This window comes from Rhinopithecus roxellana, chromosome 3 (genome assembly GCF_007565055.1).
Source record: "Rhinopithecus roxellana isolate Shanxi Qingling chromosome 3, ASM756505v1, whole genome shotgun sequence".
NCBI classification, from domain to species: domain Eukaryota; kingdom Metazoa; phylum Chordata; class Mammalia; order Primates; family Cercopithecidae; genus Rhinopithecus; species Rhinopithecus roxellana.
The window spans coordinates 167,266,566-167,284,080 of record NC_044551.1 but is presented as its reverse complement, the minus strand read 5'-3'; the positions used below and the strand labels follow the sequence as shown (position 1 = coordinate 167,284,080).

Below are 17,515 nucleotides of genomic sequence, written 5' to 3'. Positions count from 1 at the left end.
CCCAAGGCAACAGACTGTAAACACAACTGAGTAGATGGGGGGTATCCATGGAGGGGTTGCAAGAAAATCAAGGCAACAACCCTCCCCTCCTGGGGCATGAAACTGGCTAAGAAAGCCAGCTTCGGCCTAGAGACAGGCACTTGGGTCTTAGCTGCATCACCCGCTGTTTGTGATACCTCTGCGTCCTCCTCAGGAAAATGGGAATGGGAAACGGCTCCTACCTGACTTGAGGATGGACTGAGGGAATCCAAGAAAAGCCTTTAGTCTAGCACTCGATAAGTAGGGACTATTGTGGGCCCTACTGCTGTCACAGCATAGCTCTGGGAAGTCACCTGACAGACACCCCGGGGGCTGAAGATATTGAAGGATCTGCAGAAAGGGTGTGTCATTCTAAAGGGACCTGGGCCAGCCCTCGGACCAGCAAAGAGGCCAGCAGGTCCAGTGGCAGGGGCCGGTGGTGCCACTCCTGCACCATCAGAGGAGGGGAGCCCCAGCTGACACCTGAAGGAATCAAGGTCCTAGGGTCAGGCCAGGTCCAGGGTAGGACGGGGCTTAGTGTGGGATGGGCCCCCGAGACTGCCTGTGCCCAAAGCAATTGACTTGTGAGTCCCTCACTCCTCTGCCTCCAGCCTCAAGTCCACGCCCACCCACCAGGCCACCTCCCAGGAACCCAAGGTCCTGCCCACCCTGAGCTTGTCCTGGTCACACTGCCATGTGCGACACCGAGGCAGCACCCTGCCTGTCACAGGCCATCGTCAGCCCTCAGAAGGATTTGTTTGGTGTTTAACAGAAATAAAATTGGGATCAGTGGCCAACCATTTTCACACAATTTATCAGATTTTCACTGTCTCTTAAAAAATCAGGGCATCTGTAGGCAGTAAGCAACAGAGCTGCAGGACAGCTGTCCCTTCCCTACAGGGCCTTGCGCTCCAGGTGGCCACGGCCCACATCTTGCCCAATCACCTACTGAGGTACCTGCTGATACATGGGGGCGCCTAAGTGTGTGACCCTCTGGCCACTTTTTCCCTTACTATAGATTGGTGTTGGACGTCTATGGCCGTGTGGGTACCACAAAGGGAGAGGGGTCTAACTCTGGGTCTGACCATCCCAGGTGTTCCCATGTGACCGCATCTGTGCCCTACAAACCCCGGGGGCCCTGGTTTTACCACGTCCACCTACCAGAAGACCCACCACTGACATCTATCGCAGCTCAGTGAGGTGCACAGGACTGTGCCGCCAGGAAAGGCAGAGGAGGGAAATGTCCTCCCGCCTCCAAGTACACTTGTCTCACATTCCACATGAGCTCATCTCACCCTCACAAAATCCCTGCAAAGAAAGTATGAACACCCTACTTTGCAAATGAGGAAAACTGAGGCTTGCAGAGGCAAAGTGTCTTGTCCTCGGCCCCGCAGCTGGTAAACACTGAGGAAGGGATTTCAATCCAGAGAGCTCTGTCGAATGAGTGCAATGTGAGGGTCGGTTCCAAAGGCACTTGACAGCGTTCCCAGGGGACCTGTGGTCAGTCCCCAGAGGGGTGTGCAAGGTAGAAGCCCATTTGGAAAGGGTGGCCAGGGCTGGACCGCTACATACGACTTTCCCCTGAAGACTTGGAGACACTTTCTGCACACCATGAACATACTCTTGGACCCCGCAAGACATCAACACAGCCAAATATCACCAGGGTTTCCCAAAGTTCTCAAAGGATACTCTACGTAAATTCTATAGTCGGTAACTCCTGGTGTGAAAGTTGGAGGGGAGAGAAGATCTAGTGAAGAATAATAAAAATCAACAGGAAGAAAAATCAGCAAGGCAGGATAGCACCGTGTGAGGTGCCAGGCTCTGGGATCCCAGCCCCGCACCTCAGCAGCTGTGTGTCCCGGGCCATTCCCATTTCAGCTCCGTGCCTTGGCTTCCCATTTAAGAACTGAATTAATAAAGAAAACATTTGCAAACCATATACCTGATAAGGGGCTAATATCCAGAATATGTAAGCACCTCCTTAAACTCAGGGGCAAAAATAAAACCCTATTTTATTTTATTTTTGAGACGGAGTTTCACTCTGTCACCCAGGCTGGAGTGCAGTTGCACAATCTCGGCTCACAGCAACCTCCGCCTCCCGGAGGTTCAAGCAGTTCTCCTGCCTCAGTCTCCCAAGTAGCTGGGACTACAGGTGCATGCCACCACGCCCAGCTAATTTTTGTATTTTTAGTAGAGATGTGGTTTCTCCATGTTGGCCAGGTTGGTCTCGAACTCCTGACCTCAGGTGATCCACCCACCCTGGCCTCCCAAAGTACTGGGATTACAGGCATAAGTCCCCATGCCCGGGCAAAAAAAACCCCAATTTTAAAAAGCACAAAAAAATGTGAATGGATAGTTCTCAAAACAAGACATATAAATGGCCAAGATCTTGAAAAGATGCTCAAAATACCTATTCATCAGGGAAATGCAAATAAAAATCACAATGAAATAGCACCTCCATACCTGTTAGGATGGCTATTACCAGAAAAACAAAAGACGTGTTGGCAAGATGTGGGGAGAAGGAACCCTTGTACACCGTTGGTGGGAAGGTAAGATAGTGCAGCCACTATGGAAAACAGGAGGAAGATTTCTCAACAAATTAAAAATAGAGCCACCATAGGATCCAGCAGTCCCACTTTTGGGTATTTATCCAAAAGAACTGAAATCAGGATCTCAAAGACATCTGCACTCCCATGCTCAATGCAGCATTATTCATAACTGCCAAGATGTGGAAACAACCTAAATGTCTATTAACGGACAAATTAACAAAGAAAATGTGGTATATATACACCCTGAACTATTACTCAGCCTTAAAAAAGGAAATTCTGTCATTTGTGACACCACTGATGAACCTGGTGGACATTATGTCATGTGAAATAAGGCAGACACAGAATGACAAATACTGCATGATTCCACTTACATGAAGTATCTAAAACAGGCAAATATGGCGAAACCCCATCTCCACTAAAAATACAACATTAGCTGGGCATGATGGTACATGCCCATAATCCCAGCTACTTGGGAGTCTGAGGCAGGAGAATTGCTTGAACCCGGGAGGCGGAGGTTGCAGTGAGCCGAGACTGCACCATTGCACTCCAGCCTGAGCAACAAGAACGAATTTCTGTCTCAAAAAAGAGGGTGCTCTGATGTTAGGTATTCTTACCACACAAAAAGTAACCAAATTAATGGTGTGACTACAGCATGACAGCATGAGATGTGAGGGGTGATAGAGATGGAGCTGTTCTGTATCTGGATGGTGGTGGTGGTTACATGGTAAGTCTTAAATGTCATAGAACAGTGCACAAACACACATTAATTTTATCATATGCTAACTTTAAAAATAAAACAAAGAAAATAAATCATGAATCATTGTGTCTGTCTGTAAGGCCAGTGTGATTTTATAAGTCCAATGACATGCCTAGCCCAGTGCTCAAGACATTACAAGCTGAAGGGCTGTAAGGCATTGCTAATAAGATAAGCATTACTTCTCCTCCAAAGGTATTCAAGACCCAGACCAGAATCTGAGAAAGGAAAGCTAATGTATGGAGGGGCTATCACAACGCCAGTCCTTAGTACATCAGGGACATCCGGGTCCTCTGACTATACTAACTGTAATTACAGCCAGGCCTCTCATCTCGAATAGGGTTCCTACCTTTTGGAGAAACAGAATGGTTTGTCCATTTCAAGCGGATCTTCCTTCCTGTGTAGCTGTGCTGCCTGGCAGGTGCCAGGAGGAAGGCTAATTGTCAAGGGCATGAGGATTACCCTGTCAGATGCACCGGCTGTGACCCAGTATTTCTGAGGGTCGGTTTCCCTGGACATAAAACAGGAAGGATCATGCCCACTCAGAGGGAGAGGAGGTATCTGTAAAGGGCCCCATATGTCCCCTGGCTCTTGGCTGTACAGGGAACCCTGAGTTCACCTTGCCTCTCTGTGGGTCAAGATTTTTTTTTAAAACAAATACAGCCAAGCGTTGGAGGTTTTTTTCCTGTCCTGTACTTTTCCCACATACACAATCAATGTAATTAAGTTAATAGACCTAAAAGTTAAAGTTGACAACACACAATTAAGCTAATTGCCACTTCCTTAAAGGATCAATTAGGGCTATGTCTCCCAAACTGCGTTTTGAGAAATGGTACTAGCTGCTCCATAAACAACAGGGCATCTGAGACTATACATGTGGTAATGCTGGGCCGAACCAAACAGCTCTGGTTCGTTTGTGCTGGACTCTTCAGAGCCCTTAGTGAGGCAGCCAGTGTGGCAAAGAGGGACATAGACTGGCGGACACTGAATCAAAGCAATCATACAGACCAGGGCTTTATACATTTTAATGAATACATGAATCACCTGGGGATCTTGTTAAAATACAGATTCAGATTCCAGGTGGGCATTGAGATTCTCCACTTCCAACAAGCTCTGAGGTGCTGCTGAAGCTGGCATCTGGGATTGCACTTTGAAGAGCAAGGATGTTAGTAGAAAGTTACGGCCCCTTACTGTCCACTTTACTGGTGGGGTAACAGATTTGCCGAAGGTCATGCAGGAGTGATGGGTGGGACCGGAACTCCATGCCCCAGCCTCCCGAGGCAAGGCTCTCCACCGCCTACGACCTGGCTTCCCTGGTGCTCTCAGCACTGCTTCCTATTGGTTCTCCCAATTCAGGGCGATTCTCCTCAGTCTTGGCTGTACATTAGAATCACATGAGAGACTTTAATGTACAGCCAGGGTTGAGACTCACTAATTTAGATGTACCGGGTAAGCCTCACCCCAAACGCCCTCTTCACACCCTGCCTGTCTCTCCCACGCCTGATGAAAACTGGCTAGGAGTAACTCCAAATAAAATATGAAAGGATTACCAGATGGGGAATGTAACTTAATCAGGACACAGCTGACTAAAGCCCTGTCTCCTGCTACTACAGCACCATAGTCAGGAATCCAAACTGCCTTTGGGAGGCGAGGACCTTCCATCTTATTCCATATCCCAGCAAGTAGGTAAACATGATGCTCTAAGCTAGAAAACCCCAGCGGCCCGCATGGGAAAACTGAGCCCCTCGAGGGTGATGCCATTAGCTGGTGTGAGGGTCTTTAGTGTGAGGGTCTTTAAAGACCATTTCAGAATCAGGTGTCAGGCTACACGAGGCTGGGGGGGGGAAGGGGAAAAAGTTGATGGCTTTAAGCTTCTTAATGAGCACTGCTGGGTGAAGATTAGTGAAGAGAAATCCAATGAATCCAATTAGAAGAGTTCTCAGTTCTCTCTGAATTTAGTGAATGGAGAAGAGAAAGCTTTAGAGATGAACCTACAGGACACAGTGGAGCTCTGGTGCCAAAAGGCAGTGTTCTAATCCCAGCTCCAGGAACAGGAACGACCGTGTTTCCGAACTCTGACGCACCTCCACTGGCTCATCTGTAAAGTGGGGTGACAACAGTGCCTGCCTTGTAGCACTGTGGGGAATTAAATGGGCTGATATAGTAAGATCCTCACAACAGTGCCTGGCACTAGCAAATGTTCAATAAACATGAAATACTGACCTTTTCACATAATTTTCTCTCTGGTCGAATTTTTATCTTCTTTTTGCCCTGATTTTTAAGCCTGTGTGTGTGTGTGTGTGTGTGTGTGTGTGTGTGTGTGTTTTGAGACAGGGTCTTGCTCTGTTACCCAATGTGGAATGCAATGGCATGAACCTGGCTCACTGAAGCCTCCACCTCCTGGGCTCAAGTGATCCTTCCACCTCAGCCTCCCAAGAAGCTGAGACCACAGGTGCACACCACCACGCCCAGCTATTTTTTTTTTTCATAGAGATGGGGTCTTGCTATGTTGGCCAGCTTGGTCCTGAACTCCTGCAATCCTCAAGCAATCCTCCCCCCTCGCCTCAGCCTCCCAAAGTGCTGGGATTACAAGTGTGAGCCTGGCCTACACTTTTTTTTTTTTTTTTTTTTGAGACAAGAGTCTCGCTCTGTCAGCCAGGCTGGAGTACAGAGGCAAGATCTCAGCCCACTGCAACCTCTGCCTCCTGGGTTCAAGCAATTCTCCTGCCTCAACCTCCTGAGTAGCTGGGATTATAGGCATGTGCCACCACACCCGGCTAATTTTTGTATTTTTAGTAGAGACAGGGTTTTATCATGTTGGCCAGGCTGGTCTCGAACTCCTGATCTCAGGTAATCCACCTGCCTTAGCCTCCCAAAGTGCTGGGATTACAGGCATGAGCCACAGCACCCGGCCCCTATTTATATTTTTTAAAACTTGCTGTAAAGTATATGTTCTTGTCAGCTTCCTTGGAATTTTTTCTGGAAGAAACAACAAAGTAGAAATACAGGCATTCACGTTAGCTACTCTCTGTTAAATGTTAACTCTGTGCTCAGAGGCCCCTGTGGTGGCTGGGGCTTAGCTTGGTGTAGGAACTGATGGGGCTACCAGGGTCCCATTCCTTATTGGGGCCTAAGGAATTAAGACTGGGCCAGGTGCAGTGGCTCATGCCTGTGATCCTAGCACTTTGGGAGGCTAAGGAAGGAGGATTACTTGAGGCCAGGAGTTCAAGAACAACTTGGCCAACATAGCAAGACCCCATCTCTATATAATTTTTTTAAAAAAGGAAATTCACACTGGATCCTCAGAGCAATGAGACCCATTTGAAGGCTGAAATCAGGACATGAAAATATCAGATCAACTTTGGAAAGCTCACTAGGAGTCCTGCGGAGGTCTGGGCTATCCCGGAGGGGGAGACACCACTCGGAAGGCCAGAGTGAAAAGTGGTAGAGGCCAAACCAAGGCCCTGCAGCAGGGCCAGCCCATCAGGGCAGCAGGACCTGTGCAGGCACACAGGGTCACACACTCAGAGGGGTCCACGCTTGGCTGAATGCTCTGCTGCTGCCGTCCTGAAATTCTTAATACTTTTTCAAAAAGGGACTCCACATTTTCATTTTGCACTGGGCCCAACAAATTATGGGCCTAATCCTGCACTGCAGGGACATTGCACTTGCCCCCATCTACTCTACCAGGTGAGGCAGCGAAGTTTACATCCCCTCCTTAAAATGAAGAAATGGAGGCTCCGGGAGGGGAAGTCAATGGTCCCAGGGCGCATCTGGTCAGTGCCAGTACAGCGGCACCCCCCCAGGTCTTGAGGTTTCAACGTGGGGGCTATCACTGTGGGACAGCAGCCACCTGCACCTCCCGGAAAGCAGTGCTCAAGCACCACTGCGCCTGGGTACAGGGCTTCCGGATGCCGTTATCTTCCCTCCTCACCCACCCTGGGCTGGTGTGCAGGAGGCAGCAGGTGCTACTGGCCCCAGGCCAGCCGGAACTGGGAACAACACACACGGATGTGGGTCACAAGGTCAGTTCCACAACTGCAACATCCAGCCATTAACGAAACACTTTAACAAGAGCAAAGCAAACACAATAAATCATTGAAAGCTCAGCCTCCCTCCCCTGAGCTCTGCCTCCTTCCTTAACCCCAAAAACAATCTAGAAAGGGCAGATTCAAGGGTGGAGAAGGGAGATTTCTCCACTAATGGCTGAAAATCTGCCCACTGAAGCTGGCATATCAAGTCACGCCATGTCTATGGCTTCCTTGACAGATTTCAAGAGGCATCTCCAAGGATCAACTTTGGCTCAAGCACAGTTCTAGGTGCTAGAGATGCAACCTTGAAGAAGCCAGATTTTTATCCTGCCCTCAGGAGCTCATGTACTAATGGGAGGAAGAGAGAAGCAGCATGATAATTAAGTGAATTATATAGTGTGTTGGGAGATAATAGGTGCTTAAATAAAATGACACAAATAAATATGGCGGCCAAAATGGATGGGGCGCTTACTCTGTGTCTAAATACTTTCCGCACTGCCTCATTCCTCAACTGTTCTACTTAGGTAGGTACTCTACTCATTCCCATTTCACAGACAGGACAACACAGAACTCAGTTGCACCAGGCTCTACAGGCAGTAAGAAAATCAGAAATATCCGTAGGGAAGGGCAAGAGTGTACTATTTTTCCTGCTTCTGACTTTAAGAAGAGGAACATGAGCAGGAAGACTGGTTTCCTCCCTGGTCTTGAACTGGGGGTGGAGGTCTAATCATGGTATAACCCTCTCCACTCCCCACAATTCTTAAAAGAGCTGACAGGATGGTGGGCCCCTCCGAACTCTCCCTTGTCTCCCAGATCTAAGGCTTTGGAGCTAACAGCACAGAGTTCAAATCCCAGCTCCACCAGTTCATGCACTGCATGGCCAGAGCAAACGGCTTCCACTGGGTGGAGTTCCCCTCTTCTTTGATTTAAAATGAAGATTAAAACTCCCTCCCTCAGGTGACAAGGGAATCGATGTCTGTACCCCAAAGTATGTGTACAGTGGTAGATCCTCCTTGCGTGCCAGTTCACACACACCCCCACTCCTGGGACCCCATCAAGCCCTCCTCCCTTCTCTCGGAATACAAAGAGAGCCAGGCCACCCGCCACCCACTTCCCCAAGGTGGGGCCTGTGGCAGAGGGCTGAGCATGGAGTGGACACTCGATGAATGTACGCTGCAGAGCAAGAAGGCACGTGGGGATGGTAGAACCTTCTGTAGAACCCAGGTCCTGGAGCCTTGTAGTTCACAGAGCTTAAAGAGTGCAGGTTTGCTGGGTACACATGGCTCATCCTCCAAGGTGCAAATGTGAAGCACAGAATCCATTCTCACCATTCCGCAGCGAGCCCAAGCCCTGGGAGTATTTCCTAGTTAAGCTGGGCCCCCTGGCATCTGGGCACTCAGGGACCTGAAGTACGCCAAGGGAGCCCCAGACTAGCCAGCTTCTCAGAGCTGAGCGTTTCTCTCTTTAAATATCAATGCCTGATACAGGCCCCTATCAAGGCCAAAGGCTAGAGCTGGCCTCACCCATTTTCCTTACTTCCCTTACCTGCCCCCCCAAGCCACCAATTCAAGGAGCACATGGTTGGGAGCCATGTGTGACCTGAGACCCAAGTCTACCTTTCCCATTTAGCACCCATAAAGTCCAAGATAAGGCCCTCATCCCTGGAGCCTCATTTCCTCCTCAGAAAGACGGAAGGGTGAGGTGCAGGGAGAAAGGATTAAAAGATCAAAAACATCAATTTCTCCAACAAGCTCAAAATCACCAGAACCTACTGAATCACACAGGGGTGAGGGAGGAGGGGGCAGGGATCTCTATGGCCCGCCTGGGAAAGGGGAGGCTTTGTGGAACCAGGAATTGATGTGCCGACCACAGCTCTTATGATGCTATTAGGACTGGCCTTGAATTCCATCAGAGTGGCTTTCCTTGTTCAAAACTGCCTGGGTCGGCTAGCCTCAGGGCCGCCTGGCAGGGGCAATAAGCTGGCAAACATTTGCTAACTGGTATCAGTGACCAGGACAGGCCAGAAAACCATGTCAGCCAATCAACAGGTCCAAGGCCGGTGTCCTCTTTGGGCTGAAACCCCAATATATCCCATGCTATGGGGGTCACGGCAGGCTAAGGGCCTTTCTCCCTGGGTAGACTGTCACTTTACACTGCCTTCACACATAAGAGGAGGGGTAGAAATACCTCCTGTGGCACAGGCATCTTAATCACTCTTTTGTGGATATGGAAAGCCCCTCCTGGAGAACACCCCCATCCACTAATGCCCTATTTCTGAGCTCTAAATCATGCCAGACTCTGTTAAGGGTGTTTCATGCACTTAGGCGTCACAGCGGAGACCTTATTTTTAGCCCCAATTTGCAGGTGGTGAAACTGAGAACGCTCAGAGACTTGCTGAGGTCAGTCAGCCGAGCAGCGACAAGTTCTGAACCCAGAGCCCTTGCCCCTAACTTCTAGAATATACCGAGCTGCTCAGTAGAAAGGGCAGAGCCAGGATTCTAATCCAGCTCCTCCCTGCATTAAAGCCCTGCTCTTTTCCCAGCCAAAAACCAAGTGTGGCTGCCTCAGGCCAGAACATCCCTTGGGACTCCACACCTCAAAGGAACCTCTGGTGGAGATCTCTTCCCCCGCAGGCTTCCAGAATGCCCCGTGCAACCTAGACCATGAGGCAGCTGGACCCCACAAAGGGCCCATTGTGGTGACTGCAGAAAGCCAAGGCCAGACCCCGGTGGCCCTTCTGCAGAGCCCTGCCCAAGGCGCCTCCTCCCCTTCCCATGGTGCCCCCATACCCAGAGGACAGGGCTGGGGCTGAGGGCGGCGGGGGAGGGGCGGGGGTAGGCCTCTAGATCTGCCCGGCCTGGGGGAGCCTCAGGCTACAGAAACCTAAAACCCTCCAGCTGCCGGCAGGCTGCAGGGGGCCCCAGGCCCCTCTGGGCTCATTCCAAGTGCCCTGCCCCACCTGTCAGCTGGGGTGGGGTCCACCAAGGAGTCTCCGTAGAGGGAGGAGAGGGATGCTGGGGTGTAAGGGCTGTTCCCATCTTGGGGGAGGGAGGAAATCTCTTTCCGAGTGTGGGGGAGGGGAATGCAAGGTATCAGGGCAGGCTGGGGAGGGGGCTCGGAGGAGGGAAGGTGGGTGGATTTGTCTCCCTCTGCACGAGGGGGCCTCCGCGGCTCTGGCTTGGCTTGGTGTGCGGCAGGGGGCTCGCCTGGGGTCCCTAGGGGCCTGCCGAGGCATGCACAGGGCGGGGGGCCGCTTCTGCATACAGGACGGGAGGGGTCCGCGGCGTGCAGGGGCGCTCCCTCTGCCCGCGAAGGAAACTCCCGAGTGGCCGGGGTCGCCACACTCACCTCCTGAAGTCAAAGGGCATCGTGCCGCCGCCGCCGGGGGTGGGAGCGCTGCAGGCCAGGCGGGCCACGGCGCCGCGTGGGTCCGAGCCCGCTGCCAACGCCTCCTCCGACCGCCCCGCCCCCGCCGGCCGTCCCCCTGACACTCGCCACTCGCCACTCGCCTCCCGCTGCCGGGAAGTGACGCTCCGCGCAGCCCATTGGGCGCCGCCCGCCCGGGCGCCCCTTCCGCCACCCGGTTAAAGGGGCCTGCGGGCCGGCAGCGAAGGGGCGGAGAGTCGAGGCTGCCGGAAGGGAAGGGAGTCCACTAACGACTTCAGTACTCGTTCCTTCAAGCCTCCCGCTTAGATTTCTTCTCCGTCTCTTTGGATGACCTCGGACAAATTCTCTGCTTCTCCGAGCCCCGTTTTTCGCATTTGTAAACAGTTTCACTGAAGCTGTGATTGAGTGGGGGGTGATACAGACTTTGGCTGTGCACAGCGTCTAGCTCTGAGTGAGGGCCTAATACTGTTGGGGAAGGGAAGAGGTCGAGCATCCTAGACTAATAAGGTGGACCCACCTCTGCCCCTGCTGTGCCTCCCTGGGAAAGCCACTGGGCTTCTCAGAGCCCCCCGCCCCTTTTGCACATCTGCACAAAGAGGACGGTGACACCTACTTGAGGGCGTTTTCCTGGGGATCAGCTGAGAAACAGGAGACTGGCTTAGCACAGTGCCAGGCATCTGAAACTACTGAGGCTGGCGGTGGCTGTCCCTGCTTCCATCTGCCCCTGTGGTTCACTTCAGTGGGCATTCATAGAGCACCTGCTCTGAGCCAGGTCCGTCCAGAACATGCAGGGTTGTAGCAGAGGCAGATGGGGCCTGCACTGTGACTTGGCCAACGTGGACTGTGCTGATTGTCTCCTTCTTAGAGCCTCAGTTTCCTCCTCAGGAATACAGAGCAACTGCCTCCGTGGCTGCTGGATTAAAGGAGATGGTAGTTGAGGTCACATAAGACTTGAGTAGGGGAAACTCACTCTGAACTTCCCCCAGGTTCTGTCACTGGCCCTTTCTCCAAGATTGTGGTGGCACAGGGCTTGAAAAAACCCGGGGGAGAATGGTGAGGACTCGGGTTCAAAAAGCAGAGTCAATGGAGTTTCCTGCTGTGTAAATAGAGGGGAACTGCAGTGCCAGTTCCTCCAGGAGGATTCAGAAGGGACAGCACCAGCACAGGATCTGGGGTAGGGTGGTGTGGTGAACCAAACCCTTCCCCTGGAGCATATGCCGGGCCTGATCTCTGCGTTCCCTTTTCATTCCTTCCTTCCTTCCTTCCTTCCTTCATTCATTCGGTGTCAGTGGTCTGACACTGTTGGGGGAGAGAAGGAAATCTCAGCCTGAACTGGAAACCTAGCGGCAGCAGGGAGAGTTAAGGGGCCTTGAGCAGCCACTGCTTCCAAATAGCCATTCGTTGGCCCTGTGTGGGAAGAAACCATGCAATGATGGATCTGTGATCTCGCATCCTCCCTCCTCAAAATGTGGTCCACAGATCAGCCACATGGCCATCACAGGACAGACTCTTGTCCCCAGGCCAGACCTACTGAATCAAGTGTGCATTTGGGATGATCTCCAAGGTCAGCAAATGCCTGGCACAAAGTAAATGCAAGACAGGGTTGACCATCATTGCTCTTTTTGAGTGGGGATAGAGCTCCCAGCTTTTGGCCGGGCATGTGGGTGCTCACAATGAAAGCTGTGTTTCCCAGCTTCCTCTGTAGCTAGATGTGGCACTGAGAAGTAAAGGGAAGTGTCTTGTGGGGCATCTGGGATAGTTGGTATGTCTGCTTTACCCTCTGTGTCCCTTTCTCCATCTGGCTGCCGGGAATGTAGGTGTCACCCTCCTGGACCATAAGGTGGAGGCCACACAGAGCAGAGCAACAAGACAAAAAGCGCCTGAGTTCCTGTCTCTGAGTGGCAAAATACCTGTCCTCAAACACCTGCCCAAGAGAAACAAACATCTATCTTATTTAAGCTATTGTTATTCTGTATTTTCAGACACTTACACCTAAACCCAATGCTGATACACCTGTGCAGCCTGGTTAGCTACTTGACTGCTCCAGTGCTCATGGACTAGGCCAGTCCCCTATTATATAATCCCATGGTACCCTGTAGGTTTCCTTGGGAGAACTCGGCATGATGTGTGATTAGGTTATTACTAATTCGCTAGTAACTGCCTCCCCATCTGAGTGAAAAATCCCTGAGAGGGGCCTGTCGGGAGGTAGGGGGCTAGGGGAGGGATAGCATTAGGAGAAATACCTAATGTAGATGACAGGTTGATGGGTACACAAAAGATGATGCCATATACAAATAGCACATGTATACATATGTGACAAAACTGCACGTTCTGCACATGTATCCCAGAACTTGAAGTATAAAAAAAAAAGAAAAGCAAAAGAAAGAAAGAAAGTTCCCTGAGAGAAGGTGGTATCATCATCATATCCTAGCATCCTGCCATAGCCTGTTCATGCTGGGGGTGCACTAACTATGCATTGAAGTCTGAATGGAGGCTTCCCGGGGAGACAGGCCTTCCCACAAAACAAAGGATGGGAGGGGAGGTATCAACATGGGCCTCCGCTCTGGGACTGGTGAGGTCTGTGAGCAGATCAGGGTGTCAGTCCCAGATGCTCCATCCACTCAGGAGCCAGTGGGAGATGGAGCTAAGAAAATCAGACTGTCTGCAGTATGTGGAAAGGCTCTGGGTCTCTTACAGCAGAGGAGTGACAATAAAAGTTAGGTTTTCAGATTATCAATCTTGTGGAACCCTGTGGTAGGTAACCAGGCTCCAGTGATCCTGATCTCCTGGCATTCCCATGCCCTTCTAGAATCACCTCCCACAATGAATAGGGCTGACCTATCCTGTGTAATCAACAGGATATTGCAGAAATGACAGTTATGACTCCTGAGGCTACGTCACAAAAGACACTGAGGCTCTGCTTAGCCACTCTTGAATCACTCGTTCTGGGGGAAGCCAACTGCCCTGTCCTAAAGAGGCTCAAGCATGATTATAAAGGGGTCTGGTCGGTGAGGAATGAAGCTTCCCACCAACAGCCATGTGAGTGGGCTCTCTTGGAAGTAGCGGCTCAGCCCTGATCAGGTCTCCAAAGCTGCATCCCCAGTCCACAGCTTAACCACAGGCTCTTGAGAGACCCTGAGAAATACTTAGCTTAGCTGCTCCAGAATTCCTGATCCATAGAAACTGTAAGATAATAAATGTTTGCTTTAAGCCATTAAGTTGTGGGTAATTAGTTACACAGCAGTAGATAAATAACAGAGACTCCATCCTCATTTTTTTTTTTCCTACCAGTAACTTCTCCCTGTCTTCTTCCATCACACCCCCTGCCAGCCTGGGGAAATAGAAAACCACTTTGGACTTAGATGACTCTCTGCTGGGTGACCTGGACCAGTTGCTTAACCAGCTGGGTGTCTAGGTATGAAATGAAGGTTAATAATACCTTACCTGTGGCAGGTAGCCTCTGAAATTGCCTCAATTAACCCACCTCTTGGTATTCATACCCTTGTGTAATATCCTCCCTTCAAGTGTAGGCTGAACTTATCGACTCATTTTTAGTGCACAAAATATGGCAGAAGCGATGAGCATGTTGCTTCTGAGATTAGGTTTTCAAGAGATGGTGACTTCTGTCTTGGACACTCTCTTGCTATCTCTTGGATTAGTCACCCTGGATAAGCTGGCTTCCGTGTTGTGAGGCAGTCCTAAGGAAAAGACCCTGTGGGTGAGTTTGTAAGCGATTCTTCTAAGGCAGGGGTGTCTAATTTTTTGGCTTCCCTGGGCCATGCATAAAATACAGTGACATGAGTTGGGTGTGGTGACTCAGGCCTGTAATCCCCACACTTTGGGAGGCCGAACACCTGAGGTCAGGAATTCAAGACCAGCCTGACCAACATGGTGAAACTCGTCTCTACTAAAAATACAAAAAATTAGCCTGGTATGGTGATGGGCGTCTGTAATCCCAGCTACCTCGTGAGGCTGAGGCAGGAGAATTGCTTGAACCCAGGAAGTGGAGGTTGCAGTGAGCCAAGATAGTGCCATTGCACTCTAGCCTGGGCAACAAGAGCAAAACTCCGTCTCAAAAACAACAAACAAGCAAACAAACAAAACAGTAACACAAACAATAGCTGATGAGGGGGAAAAATCACAAAAAAAACTCATAATGTTTTAAGAAAGTGTAAGAATTTGTGTTGGGCTGGATTCAAAGCTGTCCTGGGACACATTGAAAGCCATTCTGGGCCATAGGCAGCCTGCAGACCACAGGTTGGACAAGGTTGAGCTAAGGCCTGACAACAACCCCATGAATGAATTTGGAAGTGGATCCTTCTGCTCCAGTGGAGCCTTGACATGACCCCAGCCCTGGCCCACAGCTTGACTGCAACCTCATGAGAGACTCTGAGCCACAGGCAGCCAGTTGAGTTGCACCTGGATTCCTCTGTGATAACAAATGTTTGTTGCTTTTGCCCCTAGGTTTAGGGTAATTGGTTATGCAGTAGCAGATAACAAATACATTGCCCTAAGACAGAGCTTGCTGTGAGGACGGAGTAACATGTATAATGCCCACACATAGTAGGTGCTAATTCATTGCTTGCCTAATGAGTCAGTCAATAAACAAATGAATGTTCTATAACACAGGATGTTCTCTGAATCCAAATGCTCACTCCCTTCCACCCACTCCTGTCAAAAACGTCACCAAAAGTTGTTTTAAGCAGAGAATGGCTGGATCAGATTTGTTTTTCTGTAATGGGAGATTGGTTTGTGTCCCATGGGTGCGGCCGGTTCAGCTGTGGTCTGGGTGAAGAGAGATTTAAAAATAATAATCCTTTGTCAACTCAGAGAGGATTTTAGTGTAACTTAGATCTCATAGCAGGTAGGTCTCCGGAGAAACAACTGTCTTTTCTCACTCTATTAAAGTGTCTTGACCAACTAGAAGACACTCGTGTGTTTGTTCATTCATCCTTTCTTGTATTTGTTCATTACACCATTATTCACTGAATACCTCTTTTAGGCAGGTACTCTGGATGTAGAAATAAACCTGACATACCTCAGATTTCAAGAAGGAAGGGAGGAGGTAAGTAAAAGTGTGATGCCATCACAAAAAAATCAGGGACGGGGCAGGGTCACGTACTTCTGGTGCAGTTTTTTGTGATAAGTGCAGTGACAAGGGTGGTACCAGAGGATCTGGGAGTCTAAGAGGGAGTCCCTGATTCCACCCATGGGGATGAATTGGTCTGAACTCTGTCAGCTGAAAGTGACAGAAATCATCTAAAATCAACACACACTGTCTATGGCACTCAAAAAAAAGAAAGAAAGAAAGAGAGAGAGAGAGAGAGAGAGAGAGAGAGAAAGAAAGAAAGAAAGAAAGAAAGAAAGAAAGAAAGAGAGAGAGAGAGAGAGAGAGAGAGAGAGAGAGAGAGAAAGAAAGAAAGAAAGAAAGAAAGAAAGAAAGAAAGAAAGAAAGAAAGAAAGAAAGAAAGACAAAGATAAGAAAGATGGAAGGAAGGAGGAGGGAAGGAAGGAAGAAAGGAATGGAGGGAGGAAGGGAGAAAGACAAAAGAAAAATTAAAGTCCAAAAGTCCAGAAGTAGATTTGGGTTTCAGGCATAGTTGAATCCAGGCACTTCACAATCAATCGCATCAGGAATCTGTCTTTTCCCATTCCCAGGTTCTTTTTTCTCCTCTGGCTTCATCTTGAGGCAGGCTTCCCATTGTGCTGGCAAAATGTGTGCCTGTAGCTCCAGGCTGATATTTTCCCAATCAGCAATGCCAGGAGATAAAGATTACCTCTTCCCCCCTCCCCGGTACCTCCTAAAAGGCTCCTGGGCTGACCCCCAAGGGTCTGACTTAGGTCACAGCCTAAACAGTGGCTCCAGGGGTTTGGAGAGTGCTGATTGGCCAGGCCTAGGCTGGCAGCCAGGCCCTCAAGCCTGGGGTGGAGTCACCCTCATCCTACACACACAGACTCAGATAGAAGAAGAGTGGTTCCCTAAAGAAAAGTCTGGGCAGTGCTGCCAGAGAAGGAGTTATTGGGAGGCTAAACCATCAGGTGTCTTGGACAGAGTCAGGGAAATTATCCGGGAGGAGGAAGAGTCTGAGCTGAGACCTGAAGAAGTTAGTCAAGGGAAGAGAAGCAGGCTGGGTACATTAGTTATCTATTGCTGCAAAATACATTACCCAAAATTTAAAATTTTAAAGCAATACACATGGTCTTAGTCCATTTTCTGTTGCTATACAGAATGCCACAGACTGGGGAATTTATAAGGAAAATACATGTATTTCTTACAGTTCTAGGGGCTGTGGGAAGGGCAAGACTGAGGGGCTGCCTCTGGTGAGGACCTTTCTCCTGTGTCATAACATGGTGGAGGGCATAGCATGGTAAGAGGGCATGAGCATGTCAGCTCAGGCCTTTCTTTGCCTTTTTTTTTTTTTAAGTAGAGACGGGGTTTCACCATGTTGGCCAGGCTGGTCTCAGACCGGCGACCTCAGGTGATCTGCCCGTCTCAGCCTCCCAAAGTGCTGGGATTACAGGTGTGAGCCACCACGTTTGACCTCTTCTTTTTATAAGGCCACCAATATCATCATGGGGACTCCACTCTGATGGCCTTATATAATCCTAATTACTTTCCAGAGGCCCCACCTCCAAATACAATCAACATGAATTAGGGGATTAAGTTTCCAATACATAAAATTTGGGTGATGGATTTAAACCGTGGCATAAATTGATTATGCCCCCGTGTCTGAGGATCAAGAATCCAAGAGTGGCTTAGTTGGGTGGTTCTGGCA

The 17,515-nt window shown here is 49.9% G+C and overlaps 1 protein-coding gene across 2 annotated transcripts in view; it reads right to left on the bottom strand.

Moving 5' to 3' along the window:
- ERGIC1 (endoplasmic reticulum-golgi intermediate compartment 1) overlaps positions 1–10,904 on the bottom strand; it is a 120,641-nt gene extending 109,737 nt beyond the window's left edge. The window contains exon 1 of one of the 2 annotated variants that reach the window (XM_030926932.1): positions 10,701–10,904. In XM_030926932.1, the coding sequence (XP_030782792.1) occupies positions 10,701–10,720 (20 nt within the window). In that variant the 5' untranslated portion in view covers positions 10,721–10,904. Of the gene's footprint in view, positions 1–3,670; positions 3,705–10,700 lie in introns of those variants that run through there. The other variant, XM_030926931.1, reaches the window with a different exon arrangement.
- Between the last annotated feature and the right edge of the window lie 6,611 nt (positions 10,905–17,515).